This window comes from Ostrinia furnacalis, unplaced genomic scaffold, assembly GCF_004193835.3.
Source record: "Ostrinia furnacalis isolate ACB-3 unplaced genomic scaffold, ASM419383v2 OfSCF7340, whole genome shotgun sequence".
Lineage (NCBI taxonomy): Eukaryota > Metazoa > Arthropoda > Insecta > Lepidoptera > Crambidae > Ostrinia > Ostrinia furnacalis.
Window position 1 is genome coordinate 800,606 of NW_021137579.1, and position 18,103 is coordinate 818,708.

The 18,103-nt window shown below is 41.7% G+C and overlaps 1 protein-coding gene across 1 annotated transcript; it reads right to left on the reverse strand.

Moving 5' to 3' along the window:
* Nucleotides 1–1,082: 1,082 nt before the first annotated feature.
* Nucleotides 1,083–16,523, reverse strand: LOC114364006 (rho GTPase-activating protein 190-like). The gene is made up of 15 exons (XM_028319982.1): nucleotides 16,502–16,523; nucleotides 15,957–16,168; nucleotides 12,475–12,587; nucleotides 9,676–9,820; nucleotides 9,054–9,259; nucleotides 6,223–6,465; nucleotides 5,664–5,764; nucleotides 5,393–5,480; nucleotides 4,173–4,300; nucleotides 3,278–3,443; nucleotides 2,502–2,611; nucleotides 1,907–2,093; nucleotides 1,643–1,759; nucleotides 1,264–1,407; nucleotides 1,083–1,136 (listed from the first exon to the last, which is right to left on the reverse strand). Exons 2-15 carry the CDS (start codon nucleotides 16,018–16,020, stop codon nucleotides 1,083–1,085), a joined length of 1,866 nt encoding a protein of 621 aa, XP_028175783.1. The 5' UTR covers nucleotides 16,021–16,168; nucleotides 16,502–16,523.
* Between the last annotated feature and the right edge of the window lie 1,580 nt (nucleotides 16,524–18,103).

Consider the following 18,103-nt stretch of genomic DNA (forward strand, 5'->3'; position numbering starts at 1 on the left):
TCTGCACCAATCCGTAATGGCGTGCAATTTCTCACATCAGATCGCATCTCTTGGGTCTTCCGGCAGTTAATTTTGAGCCTTGTGATACCCGCTTCTCGATGTAGGTCATCAAGTTTGGACTGCATATCGTGATGCGTGTGGCTCAGCAAACAGAGGTCATCGGCATAATCTAAGTCTTCTAAGACTCCGGTTATACCCCACTCTATTTCACGCCGTTGGTCTTGATATGCGCGATTCACGACTCCATCCAAGACAACCAGAAAGAGAAGGGGCGAAAACCATTTAAAAGCCTAGTTCTAAACTTCATTTCATTAAAGGAAAGGGTTTTACCCCAAAAATGTGTCTGTAGAAGAATCCAGGGTCACTTCTTCAAAAAATAGGTAGTTACGCTTGAGCCGACTTTTATGACTATAAAACTGTTAAGTTGGGATTAATCGCTATCCATCTGTTAAAGAGGACACGTGTGATCATTATTTGGTGTTATAACCATAAAAATTGGTCTAGTTGATCCCAGAGGTGAGTCCAAAGTGAGGTCTTTTTTCAAGTCACATTTATTGTATATCGCGTTTATGTTACCCGTTTATTAAGAATATAATGTGTTTTTCTTTAAGGATATTTATTGGGCTTTCAAATAACACCAATATTGTTAGGGCACCATGACTGTATCAGTAGAAACGAGTTTTCCTGTAAAACGTAGGTGGGCCGATTTTTGTGATGACCAGTATAGTTAAATTTTCGCTATTCAATCACACACTCACGATTGCAGCCGAAATTGAATTGATCTGCCCCCTAGACAAGTGGCAAAATCTGACATTCTATTCGGACGGATTCGATTTTCCAAAAGTGTGACTAGTCTATTCTACTAATAGACCCACTGATCGCGTTCGAAGCACCTGTGCGGCACTATAATCGTCACGACATGCAACGAGACAATGGGCCAACTATCCGGCCGCCGGATATCCGGCTATCCGGCCTAGCAGCTGGCCGGATATCCGGTATCCGGTATCCGGCCAAACAACTATCCGTTTCATCTCTAATCCTTATGCCCTCACCTGAAGGTTGTGTTTGTCCTGCCTTTGTAACTACCTTTTGTACTGGTCGTTCATAGGCCAATTTCTGCTGGCTTGTCCATAAACCTACAAACGACAATACTCCTTATGCTCTCACCTGAAGGTTGTGTTTGGCGCGCCTCTGTATCCGGAGTCGTAGATCAAGCTGGTTTCACCACAAATCGGCACACAACAATACTCCTTATCCTCTCACCTGAAGGTTGTGTTTAGCGCGCCTCTGTATCTGCCTCTGGTGCTGGTCGTAGACCCGCTGCTGCTGCTCCTCAGTGAGCGCCTCATAGCACTCCCTTCCCATGAGAAGCACCCGGACTTGCCATGCGACTATACTCCTTATGCCCTCACCTGAAGGTCATGTTTGTCTTACCTTTGTAACTATCTTTTGTACTGGTCGTTCATAGGCCAATTTCTGCTGGTTTCTCAGTAAGCCTACAAACAATAATACTCCTTATCCCCTCACCTAAAGATTGTGCTCAGCCCACCTCTGTATCTACCTTTGGTGCTTGTCGTTCATAGACCAATTTCTGCTGGTTTCTCAATAAACCTACAAACGACAATACTCCTTATTCCCTCACCTGAAGGTTATGTTTAGCGCGCCTCTGTATCTGCCTCTGGTGCTGGTCGTAGACCCGCTGCTGCTGCTCCTCACTGAGCGCTTCATAGCACTCCCTTCCCATGAGAAGCACCCGGAACTGCCACGCGACTATACTCCCTATGCCCTCACCTGAAGGTTGTGTTTGTCCTGCCTTTGTATCTATCTTTTGCGCTGGTCATTCATAGACCAATTTCTGCTGGTTTGACTAAAATTCTACAAACGATAATACTCCTTATCTCCTCACCTGAAGGTTGTGTTTAGCGCGCCTCTGTATCTGCCTCTGGTGCTGGTCGTAGACCCGCTGCTGCTGCTCCTCAGTGAGCGCCTCATAGCACTCCCTTCCCATGAGAAGCACCCGGACTTCGGATAGCTGCTTCCCAGGGGTCACGTAACCGGTTTCTTCTAGCAGACGCTTGAATTGTTGGCACCACCTGTTTACGAATTAAATCACAAGATTAAAGAAACAAAATAATTAACTTGTATCTACTTAAGATTGACTTCTGATTGTGTTGAAGAAGCCTGTCAATGTTAAATCAAAAACATAAGGTTTCTACTAGAAAATGAAAATAGAAATTGAATTTTTATCCAACTGAAAAGCACATAAATGTGATTAGTAGCAGTAAAGACACGAATTCCAAGCACATATTTTATAAGGAAGAGAGAGTTTACACCAATAGAGGAAAGTTCCAGCACACTTTTCTAAAAAGTAGTTAATTTTCGTCCTAAAAGCCCCATTAGGGTCCTGTAAATTTCTTGTTACTGTTATTAACTTTTACCCAAATAAATTAGCTCAATAAAAACCAAAGCAGAATGGTTAGCTTGTGAAAGAAAGTACTCACTCGTAATTTCGTTGTTCCTCTTGCGCCTCGTGCAAGTAAGTCTTGAAGACAGAAGCCGCTTCGTTGGTTTCTAAGATCTCGTACGGTATCTTCTGGGACTGGCCCAAAGTCTGTAAAAATATCAAACTGGTAAAAATGGTGCTGAAAAATAAAAGAAATATAATTTATCATAATAATCTAACGAAATAATAACCCGTTTTTATTATTTTGTGGTTTGTTTTTTTTTAATAGGATAATAACATTTATGTAGTTTCATTCTAGTTTCAGTTTGAAAATAAGAAAGAAGAAAAATATTTCCATTTTTTCTCTCGCTCTCATCAAATTCTTTGCGATAGAACGAGACTACATGACCGGAAATATGTAGCTGGAACTGTGGCTCATAGTACTTATGTTGTTTCGTCGTTTCAGCCGAAAGACGTCCACTGCTGGACAAAGGCCTCCCCCAAGGATTTCCACAAAGACCGGTCCTGCGCCGCTTGCATCCAGGTACTTCCCGCGACCATCACCAGATCGTCGGTCCACCTAGTGGGAGGCCTGCCCACGCTACGTCTTCCAGCTCGTGGTCGCCACTCAAGAACTTTCCTGCCCCAGCGGCCATCAGCTCTTCGAGCTATGTGCCCCGCCCACTGCCATTATGTTGTTTGTTAGAAATAAAAATGGCAACCTCTCAGCATGTATCATGCTCTAAGATAGAAAGAACCCAGTACATATTATTATAACGCTGGTATTCTGCGAAAGCAGTTTCAATTTTCTATCTTATCTATCCATTCACTCACCTGATACCTAGTGGCGCGTTCGCCCACTCGCAGAGTAGTATCCGTACCGAGCGGACTCTCGAGGTCGGACCCGGATTCGGAGCCCGAGTCGGGCGCGCGGCCCTCACTGAAGTACACGGAGAAATCGCGGTGGGAACGCAGTTGTCGGACTACCATGGGCCAGTCGCTGGAATAATTACAGATTAATAATAAACTATGTTAATAAATATTGGCAATTTCGCAAGCCAATACATTTAAACACTTGACATTGACACGATTAAACCCCAGAAGTTTGGTTGCCATTATTAAAAGAAGAAGATTGACTGACTTGACACCGAATTTCCTTTGACTCTTGTATATCTTTGATGGCATAATGTCTACTCACGGACATTGCCCGCGGGCGGCGTGACCGGAGGGAGCGGCGAGCGTTCGGCGAACGAACGAGCAATGTTCGGTTCGCGAGCGAACATCGAAGAAGACGATCCGGACGCACTCTCTTCAACGACTTTGCACAAAACGGTGTCGATAACATTGTAAACTTATACCGAATAGATAATTAATTTCATACAGTCCACTCTTTTCATTTATAAACTTCCACTACACTCACTATCGAAGTAACACATAACAAAACACACCTCCCACACTCCATAACAGAAGTCCGCCTGGCTAGCTACCACCATCTTACCTAAAGTCTGTCGCCATAACAACAATGTTAGTTAACAGAATTGTTGCGTTCCGCAGATAAAGGTAAGATAGCCAGTTCCTCCGTGGTTAAGGATTCCGGGTGAAGCTCGCTTCCACCTTCGGCCTGATCATCACTAACCATCAGGTGAGATACAGGCCAAAAGCTTCCTCGTTGTGGATAAAAAAAAAGTAACCTACTAAGTTTTCCCTATGCCTGTACTCTTATACTCACTTCTCCTGCAGATCTTCAGTAGGCAGCTGCATTCGGGACAACACCTGGGGCAACTTGGCCAGCTGTTTGCGGAGTTTCTTGGCGGAGCGCTCCTCCTTCAGTCTTCTGATGTGACGCCGGTACACCACCTGGTAGAAAAAAAGCACTTTGATTAATAAACATGAACGCAGGAAGGCGCTGGATGCAGGCCGCTACCACTTTGGAAATTCAGTCTGTATGTCGTCAAAACAAATGTTAAAGTTAATATATTCTTGAATATGAATTGATATAATTAAAATTTGTTAAATTTTATACCCCTTGGTTACATAGAGGTGAAAACTATACAGTGTGTCCGGGCTTGTAGTGATCAAACTTTAAGGGCGTAATCTATGGACAATTTTATCGATGAAAATACTTCAAATTTGGGGCTTGACCCATTTCTCGCAAAATTACGAGGATTTAAGTTTTTAATGTTTAGTTTTCACCTCTTCCTTCAAAAACAAGTGAAAGCGTGGGTAGCTTAACACTAATAAGCAAAAGTTTTATATCATGCGATAGCCAATAAAATTATCCATTAGCAGAAGTAGAAAACAGATACAAGTTTCATACATTTTAAGGGAGTAAGAATGGATTTAATTAGAAAAAAACAAGACGCTTGAAATTTGGCATGTAGGTACCTTAGTAAACTCAAAGCTTAGTTACAACAAGGAATTCCCGAAATTCCCACAGGAATTAGCGGGAAAATCCTTTTGTATGAAAAATCTAAACCGCTTAAGTAGACCTGAAGTGATGCAGTGACCGCGCGCTCTCCGCCCTCTATCTCGAAAACGGTTCACCGTATAAAAAAAGTTTTTAAACAAAATTTGTAGAGAATTTAGTATTCTACAATATTGATAATAAATACAAATAGCAAAAAACCCACAGGAAATGAGATATTTCTAATAAAAGCGCAAAAAACCTATTTTTGTGACCGTTGACCTTGAAATTTAATAGTTGCTTACACCCTACCATATGTAGGTTTTGAGACAACTTTTAGGGTGTCAATATACACGTATTTACAGACTTACAGCTGGGTATCTCGAATTCCGAGGTGAACTTACTATAATGACTGGACTAATAGGCTTTGACCAAATACATTGTATCTATGCAATTTATATATTTGTAAGCTGTTTGTTTTCTGAATTCTGGTACCTGGTGGTTGGTATGAATAAAACAAAATAAATAAAATAAATATAATTTACCTGTGTCCCGTCATTCCCAAACTGCTGGACGAATTTAATCCACTCTGCGTAGTGACACAATCTCTTGCTAGCTGCTGACCACATCTCTCTGTAACAAACATAATACATTTTAGGTCATTTATTAATCGAGTTCTCCTCTAAAACATAAAATGGGTATGAAGCATTATGAATTGTAAGATATTTGAGTTATTTTTGAAACATTTTCTAAGATTATTGGGCAACATTCGATGACCATGATTTCATACAAAAGAAATAATTAAAGTTTTCTCACTTATGATCTTGGACGTGTATCCGAATGAGCTGCGTGAAGGCCTCCGTAACGAAGTCCAGGGTCTCCCTCCTTATCCTCAGCGCTTCTGCATAGTTAGCTACCTGTTGATCACATAAAAATACCATTAACAATATTGTACAGTCGCCAGAATAATATACCTAAGATTTAGGTAAGCTTCTTTAGACTTGTCCACCATCTACGCTACAAAAGTCTGGTCTACATTGACGATGTCATTGCTAGCCATCTCGACTTAAACTCCTGGCTGTATAGGATGTCATGGCTTAATGTCCCTACTTGAACTCCTGGCTGTACATAATGAGGGCTATCGTTTTAGCGCTCACCAGTTAGCGCCACTGTAGAGTAAGGTCCTGTCACTTGCTAGTAGCGAAGACAGTGGCACCAGCTGGTGAGCGCTAAAGTGGTAGGAGGACTATCGCATTTGCACTCATCAAGATGGCGCCACTGTAGAGTAAGGTCCTGTCAATCGCCAGGGGTGCCAACTGTTAAGTATAAAAACGATACCCTCATTGGAATTAAAGGAGATTAGTCTTGTTCTCACCTTAATCCTAGCTTTAGATTTGTCCACCATCTGTGCTAGCAGCACAAAGGCTTGATCCACGTTGACATTATCATGGCTGGACGTCTCCACGATGGGTATGCAGCCTTTGAACTCCTTCCTCTGAACCAACCGCTCGGCTTCACGAACACCTTGCTCGCATGCTTCGTCGTTCTTGGATGTGACGAGGACAACGGGCTTTTTGAGCTTGACTATGTTTTGGAGGATTGCCGCTAGGATCTCGTTCTGGAATTAAACAGAAGTAGATGTTACTTTGACTTAGTAGTTCTTAAACTGTAGGTCGGACGATTTCTAAAACTGTGGTGATCTAAGACTAGTTTAGGGAACAACGCTGTGAAATGCAATAAAGTATTGAGTATTGACACCCTAGCGCAGTCTTTCCCAAAGTGGGCGATAACGCCCCCTTGTGGGCGCTGCAGGCTTAAAGGGGGGCGGTAAGAGACCCAGAAAAAAACGGACGTTGTGTAGAGGTTTAGGAGGCGTCATCTACTAGGAGGACTCTTTAGACATCGACTGAGCTCGACTCTTGACTACAAAAATGGGGGGCGCTAAAAAATAATTAATTCTCAAAGTGGGCAGTAGACTAAATAACTTTGGGAACCGCTGCCCTAGCGCATGAAACATATTCACTTAGGACAAAGACGTCCACTGCTGGAGAAAGGCCTCCCCCAAGGATTTCCACAACAACCGGTCCTGCGCTGCCCGCATCCAGGTACTTCCCGCGACCTTCACCAGATCCTCGATTCACCAAGTGGAAGGCCTGTCCACACTACGTCTTCAGCTTCCCATCAGGCAGCATCGTCTTCTGTTCTCACTCCTCTATGTCGAGCTGGTGACACATTAATTGTATCCCTTGGTATCTCTCTCACCTGCTTCTCCCAGCTCCTCCCAGGAACCAGGCTGACGTCATAGACGCACAGGAACCCGTCTACACTCAGCTTCCCATCAAGCATCGTCTTCAGTTCTCACTCCTCTAAGCCCAGCTGGTGACACAAGTTGTATCCTTTGGTATCCAAGCTCACCTGCTTCTCCCAGCTCCTCCCTGGAACTAGACTGACGTCATAGACGCACAGGAACCCGTCTACACTCAGCTTCCCATCAGGCAAGGTCTTCTGGTATTTCTTCTCTATGCCAATTTGGATCTTGTATAGATACATCAGCTGTATCCCTTGGTATCCAAACTCACCTGCTTTTCCCAGCTCCTCCCAGGAACCAGGCTGACGTCATAGACGCACAGGAACCCGTCGACACTCAGCTTCCCATCAGACATGGTCTTCTGCTCATACTCCTGTTTACCGAGCAGGTGACATATCAGTTGTATCCCTTGGTATCCAAACTCACCTGCTTTTCCCAGCTCCTCCCAGGAACCAGGCTGACGTCATAGACGCACAGGACCCGTCGACGCTCAGCTTGCCGTCAGGCATCGTCTTCAGTTCTCACTCCTCTAAGCCCAGCTGGTAACACAAGTTGTATCCCTTGATATCTCTAAGCTCACCTGCTTCTCCCAGCTCCTCCCTGGAACTAGACTGACGTCATAGACGCACAGGAACCCGTCTACACTCAGCTTCCCATCAAGCATCGTCTTCAGTTCTCACTCCTCTATGCCAAGCTGGTGACACATCAATTGTATACCTTGGTATCCAAACTCACCTGCTTCTCCCAGCTCCTCTCAGGAACCAGGCTGACGTCATAGACGCACAGGAACCCGTCTACACTCAGCTTCCCATCAGGCATCGTCTTCTGTTCTCACTCCTCTATGCAGAAATAATGACGCATCAGTTGTATCCCTTGGTATATCTCTCACCTGCTTCTCCCAGCTCCTCCCAGGAACCAGGCTGACGTCAGAGACGCACAGGAACCCGTCTACACTCAGCTTCCCATCAAGCATCGTCTTCAGTTCTCACTCCTCGAAGCCCAGCTGGTAACACAAGTTGTATCCCTTGGTATCCAAACTCACCTGCTTCTCCCAGCTCCTCCCTGGAACCAGGCTGACGTCATAGACGCACAGGAACCCGTCGACGCTCAGCTTGCCGTCAGGCATCGTCTTCAGTTCTCACTCCTCTATGCCGAGCTGGTGACACATCAATTGTATCCCTTGGTATCCAAACTCACCTGCTTCTCCCAGCTCCTCCCAGGAATCAGGCTGACGTCACAGACGCACAGGAACCCGTCTACACTCAGCTTCCCATCAAGCATCGTCTTCAGTTCTCACTCCTCTAAGCCCAGCTAGTGACATCAGTTGTATCCCTTGGTATCTCTCTCACCTGCTTCTCCCAGCTCCTCCCTGGAACTAGACTGACGTCACAGACGCACAGGAACCCGTCTACACTCAGCTTCCCATCAAGCATCGTCTTCAGTTCTCACTCCTCTAAGCCCAGCTAGTGACATCAGTTGTATCCCTTGGTATCTCTAAGCTCACCTGTTTCTCCCAGCTCCTCCCGGGAACCAGGCTGACGTCATAGACACACAGGAACCCGTCTACACTCAGCTTCCCGTCAGGCATCGTCTTCTGTTCGTGACTTCCTTCCTTCTTCCTTCGTTCCTTCTCTAAGCCAATTTGGATCTTGTATAGATAGTAGATACATCAGCTGTATCCCTTGATATCTCTAAGCTCACCTGCTTCTCCCAGCTCCTCCCAGGAACCAGGCTGACGTCATAGACGCACAGGAACCCGTCGACGCTCAGCTTCCCATCAGGCATCGTCTTCTGCTCGTGACTTCCTTCCTTCTTCCTTCGTTCCTTCTCTAAGCCAATTTGGATCTTGTATAGATAGTAGATACATCAGCTGTATCCCTTGATATCTCTAAGCTCACCTGCTTCTCCCAGCTCCTCCCAGGAACCAGGCTGACGTCATAGACGCACAGGAACCCGTCTACACTCAGCTTCCCATCAGGCATGGTCTTCTGTTCGTACTCCTTTTCTATGCCCAGCTGGTTCTTGCAGACGTACATCAGTTTCTCAGCGGATTGGAGCTTGGTGGCCACGCAGCGTTTGATGTATGTTTCGGTTTTGCCGACAGCTAAAAGAATAGATTTATGGGTTAAGTACTGTACTGAAATGACATATTATCGAATATGTCGACTGTTTTCTTGCTCAAAAAAAGTACAAAACCAACTGTATCAATAAAATAAAAGAAATGGAGATATAAGCGGCCGTTCCTTGAATGGTAAAATATTTATTAAGCGCTTTTTCAGCGGTTAGAAAAGTTCCCTAAAACAGTTTCCCACCAAAGCGGGGACAAGACGAGCAACTGAGGGTAGATTATTTCCATCAAAACGGAGCTGAGTTCTGCACAACCACTTCTACTGCTCAACACATAATGACGAAATTCTATTAGTTAGTTATAAATATCATGGTTCCTTTCTTCTCTTCTCCACTAAGATGGAAAACTAGTGAGAAAAAAGGCTGTATTTCTAGCCAAATATGAATAAATACCTTTAAACGGCTGAAAGCAGGCGTCGTCCACAAACTCCGTCTGCTCCACGATCTCGAACCTGTACTCCTGATCATCATTCTCCTTCTGAACGCTGCCCCAGTACAGAAAGTGGTCGTTGTTCACCACGCGACCGCTGAAGTCCGACTGGAATAGAAGTTACGTTGTGAATGCTGGGTATTTTTAAGGACAAACCACACTTATCAACTCGGAAACGGATCGTAAACATTCGTAACTGTATCAACTCAAGGCGGTCAGTATTCTTTGTATGAAACTCTGTACTGCAACGCACTCTTATCCGCACCGTAACGACCTGTCAACCTCGACTCGCGGTTGACAGCGCGGCGAATGGCGATACTTAGGCTGGGTTCCCACTATGCCGGACCGGCATTTCTGCCGGAAACCGGACACCGGACAAGGGTGTTCACATTACACCGGATCACCGGATCCGAAGTGCGGGGAGCACGGGCGGGGCGGGGCGGGAAGCACGGGCGCGGCGGGGTGGGCCGCAACTCGTTCACATTACTCCGGTCCGGTGATTTTGCCGGCATTAAGTAGCGACAAAACGCTCGGTAAAAATGCCGGGCTCGGCGAAAATGCCGGATCCGGGATAATGTGAACAGCTTCATACAATTTGTACCTCCGCTAGGCCTTCCGGCGCTTTTGCCGGACCGGGAGATCTGCCGGTCCGGCATAGTGGGAACCCGGCCTTACGGTGTTGATCCCTTTCCGGGTTGATAGGTGTACCATTGTGACCTTTAGGGTTGAGCTTTCATCTCATCAAAGCCGAGAGGATCTGTAGGACTACTGGGAAACGCTGTTTACGTAGCTGCGTAGTTTCAGGCCTATCTGTCAATGTCGCTCATGTTGGCTTCTTTTTTTTTCTTACGGTCAATAAACTTAAATTTCCCTACTTTCAGGGAAATCGCCTTCACTGTCCACACTCCCCAACAAAATTGACACTAATGCCATAAGATTTTTGCCTCACTTTTGACGAAGCGTTTGTATGAAGGCTATCCATCTAGGCTTTATTAATATAACTAAGACAGAAGAAAGATTTTATTGTTTGTTTATTTACGTATTGAATTGAATAGGCCCCGAAACTCCTGGATCGTTTTAAATACTTTCACCATTAGAATTCTACATTATTTCTGATGAACATAGGCATATTTTAGGCGGTACGAAGTTCGCCGGGTCATCTAGTAGCTAATATAATGCCGGGAACTTCAGCGAATAATGATGAACTGTTAATTTTTTGCCCTTTGTGTTACCATGGTTGAATAGCCTCAAAACATGAGACATCACAAAAACTGTGTAATCGTAAATAAAGATTGCAAAAAGTATAATATGACAAGAAGTAATGCTTGATTAAGTTCAGTTTTCCAGCATTTAATTTTAAAATGCATATAACCAACTGATTAGTGTTAAATTGATATTGAAATGAGATTATAATGGTGGTAGGACTGGTATTTTTTATCATCATCATTTTAGCCACAGGACGTCCACTCTAATGATTTACAGATTGGCCGGTAACGTAACGACCTCCATCCAGCGCCTTTCTGCTACCTTCATAAGGTCATCTGTCCAACTTTTTTAAAAAATAACCCATAGACATTGACGGTCAAAATGTACTGTAGATAAGCTCGATTTCACTCTCTCGATTATTTCAATAGCCAATGTATATTACTTTATTCGAATTACAAGGGACATAGAATATTCAGCGTCAATGTTCGTCAGCTCAATTTGTTCACAAAACTGCAAACATTCATTACCGCGGTCTATAAGGTTATTTAGAGAAAAACAAACTCATTCAAGTATACAGTCATCTTGGTACTCTCAAGTAATTATTTACCCACTTATCTTGTAATCTGCATAACACCGCCGTCAGGTGATATGACGTTGGAATGATCTCACCTCCTCATTACACAGGTAATGCGGGCATATTTTAGTTAACTACAGTATTACCACCTCAATATTAATTAACTCGTCTGTTAACTAACTAAGATCTGGTGGTAATTATTAGCTGGGAGTTCGCTAATTGCCCGAGAATTCGCCGTATGGATTTCGATCTGTGACAAAAAGACTGTCGCGGGACCGAGTTAAAAACTCCATTGTATTTTTTTTAACAAAAATATAAATATGTTTAGATCATTATTGTAATACAAAGTTCCCAAGATAAAATACGAAAGAAACTCTGTTGATGGTACTTCAGAAATAGGCGTAAGTTATTAGTAACTACATCGTAAGTAGTTTTGTTGCAAACTTTATTGGAGAAATAGGTAATGATGACGTTTCGTGTGGGCATATACTTAGGTCGTTGAAGAAGGGCAGAAAAGTTCTCAAGTGGTTATTCGTACAAGTGAGCTATTGGGGCAGAAAAGTTCACAAGCGGGGACCACGGATTTGACGAAAGATAGGCCAAGGAGTGGGACTCGGTGGATCGTAGTAAAAGTGCTTTTTTAAAGCCTATTTGCAGAAATAAATGAGTTTTTTATAGGAGGGCTACTCCGGAACCCTGTTTGTTTACGTAGTTTTCGAATCTATCTGTTACCGTCGCTCACGCTGGCTTCTCGCTTTGCGTGAGAGGGATGGCAACATTCGAATTTCCGGAGTAACCCTACAGGTCGTCGTGGAAATAAATAAATATAGACGCCAAGCAGCGTCAGATGACGGCAATCAGCTCGACACTTCCCGGTTTTCAACTATTCGCATTCGGTAAAATTGACTGTTGCCGGTCACAACTGACCCTCACCAGTGTGGGAATCAAAAGCAGTACACACCTGTTCAATTAAAGTACCTACCTGACTCAACACAGAGATGTGGTCGACATTGTAGTCATCTGCGTGAGTCCGTACGAATCTGTTGCATAAACACGACTTGCCCACTCCAAGCTGCCCTTTGTCTTTCTCTGTGCCTGAAAAGAAAACAAAAAATAAACATTATTAGGAATTTGCATACATTTTTTGTCTTTTTTTTGCCTGAAAACAAAACACACATTAAAAGGCTCTGTGTTGACTTTATTTATACGGTTTATCTTGGTTTTACCCCAAAATTATACAACTATGACAGTTCCGTGTGCATTAATAAAGATAAAGATTTTAAATACATAGTAACTTGCAAAAAACAGTTTTGTGCAAAAAATAAGATAATGTTTTTACTGTTTAACCTTTAACTGGTGACCTGAAGTCAACAGTGCGTATTTGGTGAGGTGACGTTTAAGAGACGTCAAAGAAAAATTAATGTACAATAAAATTGGCTAACGTAAAATAAGTTTGAGGGTAAGAATTTAGTAACTTATATAGTTGTCCAAATAATATAAAAACATGGTTTAAAAAAACATTAGTTTTTGGTACAAAATCAGTCTTAATTTGAGCAAGGTACTTTTCATTAAAAAAAAAGTTAGACACCTAAAATGGGCATACTAGTCCCCAGAAATACACTTTGGGACCTTCCTAATCATCATTTTTAGATAGTTTAGATACTAATCAACAAAACTCAGCAGGTAAAGCTATCCTAAGATAAGAAATTAAAAAAACTACAATCATCAAACATCACTTACTAGAAACGTTCACGTCTACAGACATCACAATTTTTCTTGCAGCAATTTAGGCACATAGGTTTATCATAATAAGTTCTAGTGAACCTAGTACATTTTATTACATGGCTAAGACAAACGGCACATGTTCTTTTAACCCCAGGATGGTTTTGGGACGAGGCAGAAGTCGGTCTAGGTGGTAATTCATCAACACCAACTGAACGCAGCTCGCGGAGTAGGGTAGTCATTATAAGCCACGAGTTTCAATTGAGGTATAACTAAAGAGCTATCCAATGATAATAAGAAGCTGCCCCTAGTTAATTTGTTAGTATTGTCGCAATCACTGTTTAAGACGTAAGAATTTATTCCTGAAAAATATCGACTGAGCTAAGCTATAGAATATGATTATACATAGGCCAATAAGGATGTTGAATAGTTGAAACACTTTATTCCATCTCATCCATCAACCCCTCCTATTTCGTCAGGACACTGTTATTCAATGGTGGAGGTGTTGATTTCATCTCCAGATTGCTCAGATTGGGTAACATGCAGACTTTCTAAAACGAAGTCAGGATCGCCTATATCGTCGTCAAAACTACTATAATCGTCGTCGTTCTCTCTTAGAAGCTCCTGTGTTATACCTCGCTGACTAAGAACCCTTCTTCTTTTGGCAGACCTCTTTTGTTTATCGTGAGACATTCTATAAAAGATAATAACAATACATTACCACCGCTGTGACGTCCCTCAAACACTATGAAGTTGTGTAAACTAACTGTGAGGTGACGAACAACAGACACATAGGTAAAATACACATTAGCACTGACCTGACGTCTGTGAGACGGCGAAAGCTCCACACAGGCAACACAGGAGACCCTGAGCTCGTGCGCCTCCTACTGAGCGAAGGTGTATGGCAAACGCGGAAGGTACCAAAACGCACGGGGAGAAGCGACAAAAAGGCGGGGAGATAAATAAAAAAAACGAAACGCGGTGTCTGAGAGACGGGCAGGTCACCAGTTAAAGGTTAATGTATATTTGTTTACTCGTTGATATGGCCATTGCCCATAATAATTAAACTTGACTAGTTGGAATTTCTAAGATGAAAGAAATCTAGACAAGAATAGAAGGCTGGGTTGGGCTAAATAGCTCAGCTAGGCGGCAATTAATTAGGCCTTCTAATTAGTTTAAGTGTTAGCATTTAATATAATGAGATATGTTCATAAAACACACAATAATACTCTAAAATGATTAAATACTGAAAGTTGTATCATGTCATTCAATTATTGAGTAATAATAACAACTTTTTTCAGTTAGTTATCTATCTAATATAACATATTGTGTAAGCCCAATTGATAGTTTATAGTTTATCAACTTTCTCTCACATTGTAAACATCATTAACACCTACACACAGATAGCAGGAAATAGAACAGATAACAATAGTTTGGTGTCCATTCACAATTGTAGTTCGAGACGCTCCAATAGAGACTGGCTTCCTCTGCCTCAATTGCTTGGTATTCAGTCAATTGTGACGTTTAGAAAGTTGTGAAATGAAGGCACTGGGTTGAATATAATGATATTACATGTTTTTGCAAATGAATTGAACTATTTCAGATGCCTATGGTAGCTAATAGCATCAGATACTAGGGAACCTCAATTTTTTCAGGGATAAAACAATAAAATCTTACTGGATTACAATTGAACGTAAATAAACAACATAGCATAGCAGAAAATGAACCATATCATAATAAAATACTTTACAACCTTCCTTCTTCATTGTATAAGATTGGATTAGATTGAATTAAATGTAGAGCTAGCTAGTTAATGTATAACTAATTGACTGTTATAAAAGATACAGGTTTCTTGTCAATATTTTGTTCTCAATTAAAACATTATTTATGTTAACTGGCAGTAAAACATAAATATCGCCATTAAATAATAGAAAAAATAAATAAATATGATTCTAAAAGCTCCATTTAAGCATAACTATTTAACAAACAATGTGTTACAGTAATACAGTGACATTTCAATTTACGAGTGTCACTAAAGAACTCCAGGGTCTAATCTATTTATAGCAAAAATTGTGACTCAAATTCTCAACTCTATAGTGTGATAAACGAGGAATGCTGTACAGATGTTTTTGATATTCACTTCGATGATACTTTGCATGACAATTTAAATTTTTTAATACATTCTGCTGTCTGTAAATAGGTAATTTGTAAATAAAATGTAGACAATTGATTCTAGAATTACCTATGTGTGGCTATGCCACTTTATTTTATGAAATAGCAAAAATGTAATATTTAGTTTTGTTTTTCAGCAAATAATTTGTTGTTGTTATTTGCTCAGTAATTTTTTTACATTGGTCAACTTTATTGTCATTATTATGATAACTAGTGGTAAAAGATATTGTAATTTGAATCACAATAATTTACTATGATTTTGATAATTATATTTTTATAACTATAGAGATATTATTCTGTTGTGTAGTGGGATATTGTTTTTACTTATGTATGACTGTTTTCTTAAGATGTTATTGATTTTTTTATCACTACCATCTTAGCACTATTTAGTATTTCAGACTACTTCATTGTTTTTGATATACCTAGTCATACATTATTATTATTGATTTAGTTAACATATCCATGCAATTTATCAGGACCAAGGCTTATTATCATTCTGATACAGGTTATACAGGATTCATTCTTATTGGATAGAAGTTTGGAATAAAGTAATTTTCGGAAGATTCTTACCAGAAAGTCCGACCACTGACACGGTGACTAGCTTGCCGCCAGTGTTCTCCGACTTTTTAGCCATTTTTAACACTTAACACTATCGACGTATGTAAATAAAAACTGCAAAATCACTTATAAAACTCATCACAACACACGAAAATGTTCACTATGTTTTGAAGACACTACAACTCACACGGCAGCCTATTTATTGAGCAAATTCTGCGAATATCCTGTACCCAGAGAATGTTATTAAAAAGTAGGTATTACTTCGCCTTATCATTAATTTAACTGAACCGTAAAACAAGTTAGAATGTCGTAATGTTTAGGGAACGCATGGAACTGCTTTCGATGGTTAAAGTAGGCAGTGGTAGGGCACGATACCATCGCCAGATGTGCAGACGTCCAGGCTATGCCACACCTTCCCAGGCCTGATTACAATACTAAATACAAATTACATTTCAATTACGACAAGAAAATGATAAGAATAAGACAGAACACATTATCAAATAGGGATAAGAAGGCAATAATTTATTGTGCTCCGAGACCCCGACACTCTGACACACCAAATCAAAGTAGAAAATAGACAGGATATTTCAGCAAAATCTACTAATTCAACAAGCCACTTCATTCACCTAGTAATAAAACATTCTTCCGATGGTATGATTTACATTTTAGTACACTTTGATGAGATTATTTTACGAGAAAAAGCAATAATTCTTGACACAAGTCGCTTTTGCTTTGTACTGAAATCAGTGTCGCCAACATAATTAAATAAAATGCCATTTCATTCATAGACAATACCGTTTATTTACTGAAATAACCGGTACAAATCCAAATTTTGATTGTGTATCCAAACGAGAAAAAGTTTCAATGAAGTTAACATGAAAAAGTTTAAATTGAAATTAAAACAATGTTTAAAAGTCTATAATAAAATTCCCCTGAAATTCCCACAGGTCGGACGTATATTATTTTCTTATAGAAGCTTGTTTATTTACAGATAAACGTTACAATCTTTTAAATGAAAATAACTTCAACATAAGCTTAGAAAATAAAGTCCCTAAAAGAGACCTTTGTCCAGCAGAAAACTTTTCTATCACCATAACTTCATAAGATTTTAAGTTTTCGCATTTGAATGTAAGTCCATATTATAAGCCAAATCTATCCTCTAGCTAGATAAAATCTAATTTTACTAAACAAAATCGTGCTCCTTTAGAGAAACACACGCGATGATGAAAATTATTTCTATTAAGTATAATACAATTTAATGAACCAAATGTCGTGCATATCAAAACCAACGGCGTGGAATAGAGTGGGGTATAATCGGACTCTTAGAAGACTTAGATTATGCCGATGACCTTTGTTTGCTGAGCCACACGCATCACGATATGCAATCCAAAATTGATGACCTACATCGAGAGGCGGGCATCACGGGGCTCAAAATTAAATGCCGGAAGACTCAAGAGATGCGATCTGGAGTGAGGAATTGCACACCATTACGGATTGGTGCAGAGGATGTGGAACGTGTCCACAATTTTACCTACCTCGGGAGCGTCGTGTCAGAGACTGGAGGTACCGAAGAGGACATCACTTCGCGCATTTCCAATGCTAGAGCCACCCTCGCACAACTTCGCCCCGTATGGCAGTCACGGAAACTGACCCGAAGGGTCAAGATCAAAATTTTCGGGTCCAACGTTAAATCCGTGCTGCTCTATGGGTGTGAAACGTGGAAGGTCACCAAGGTCACCTCGCACCAGCTGCAGGTCTTCGTCAACCGCTGCCTTCGCCGAATTCTCGGCATATACTGGCCTGAGAAAATCTCCAACGTCAAGCTATTGGAACGCTGCCACGAAATTCCGATCGACCAGCAGATCAAGCGCCGCAAGCGGAACTGGATTGGCCACACTCTCCGAAGGGATCCCGATCACATCCCCAAGCAGGCTCTGGATTGGAACCCCCAAGGAAAACGCAAACGTGGTCGCCCCAAGCAAACTTGGCGGCGCACTGTGGCCTGTGGCAGACGAGGCGAAGAAGATCGGCAAGACTTGGAGCGAGATCAAACACATAGCTCAAGACCGAACGCGATGGAGGACTGTTGTGGACGCCCTCTGCCCCATCTAGGGGACATAGGACCTTACGTTAAGTAAGTCAAGTCACTAACCAAGCCA

Coding starts and splice junctions, on each gene's coding strand:
- LOC114364006 (XM_028319982.1), bottom strand. CDS start 16,020: ATGGCTAAAAAGTCGGAGAACACTGGCGGCAAGCTAGTCACCGTGTCA. Junction 9,260..9,675: donor CTGCTTTCAGCCGTTTAAAG/GTATTTATTCAT, acceptor CTATTCTTTTAG/CTGTCGGCAAAACCGAAACA. Junction 1,760..1,906: donor GCGCTAAACACAACCTTCAG/GTGAGGAGATAA, acceptor GTCGCGTGGCAG/TTCCGGGTGCTTCTCATGGG.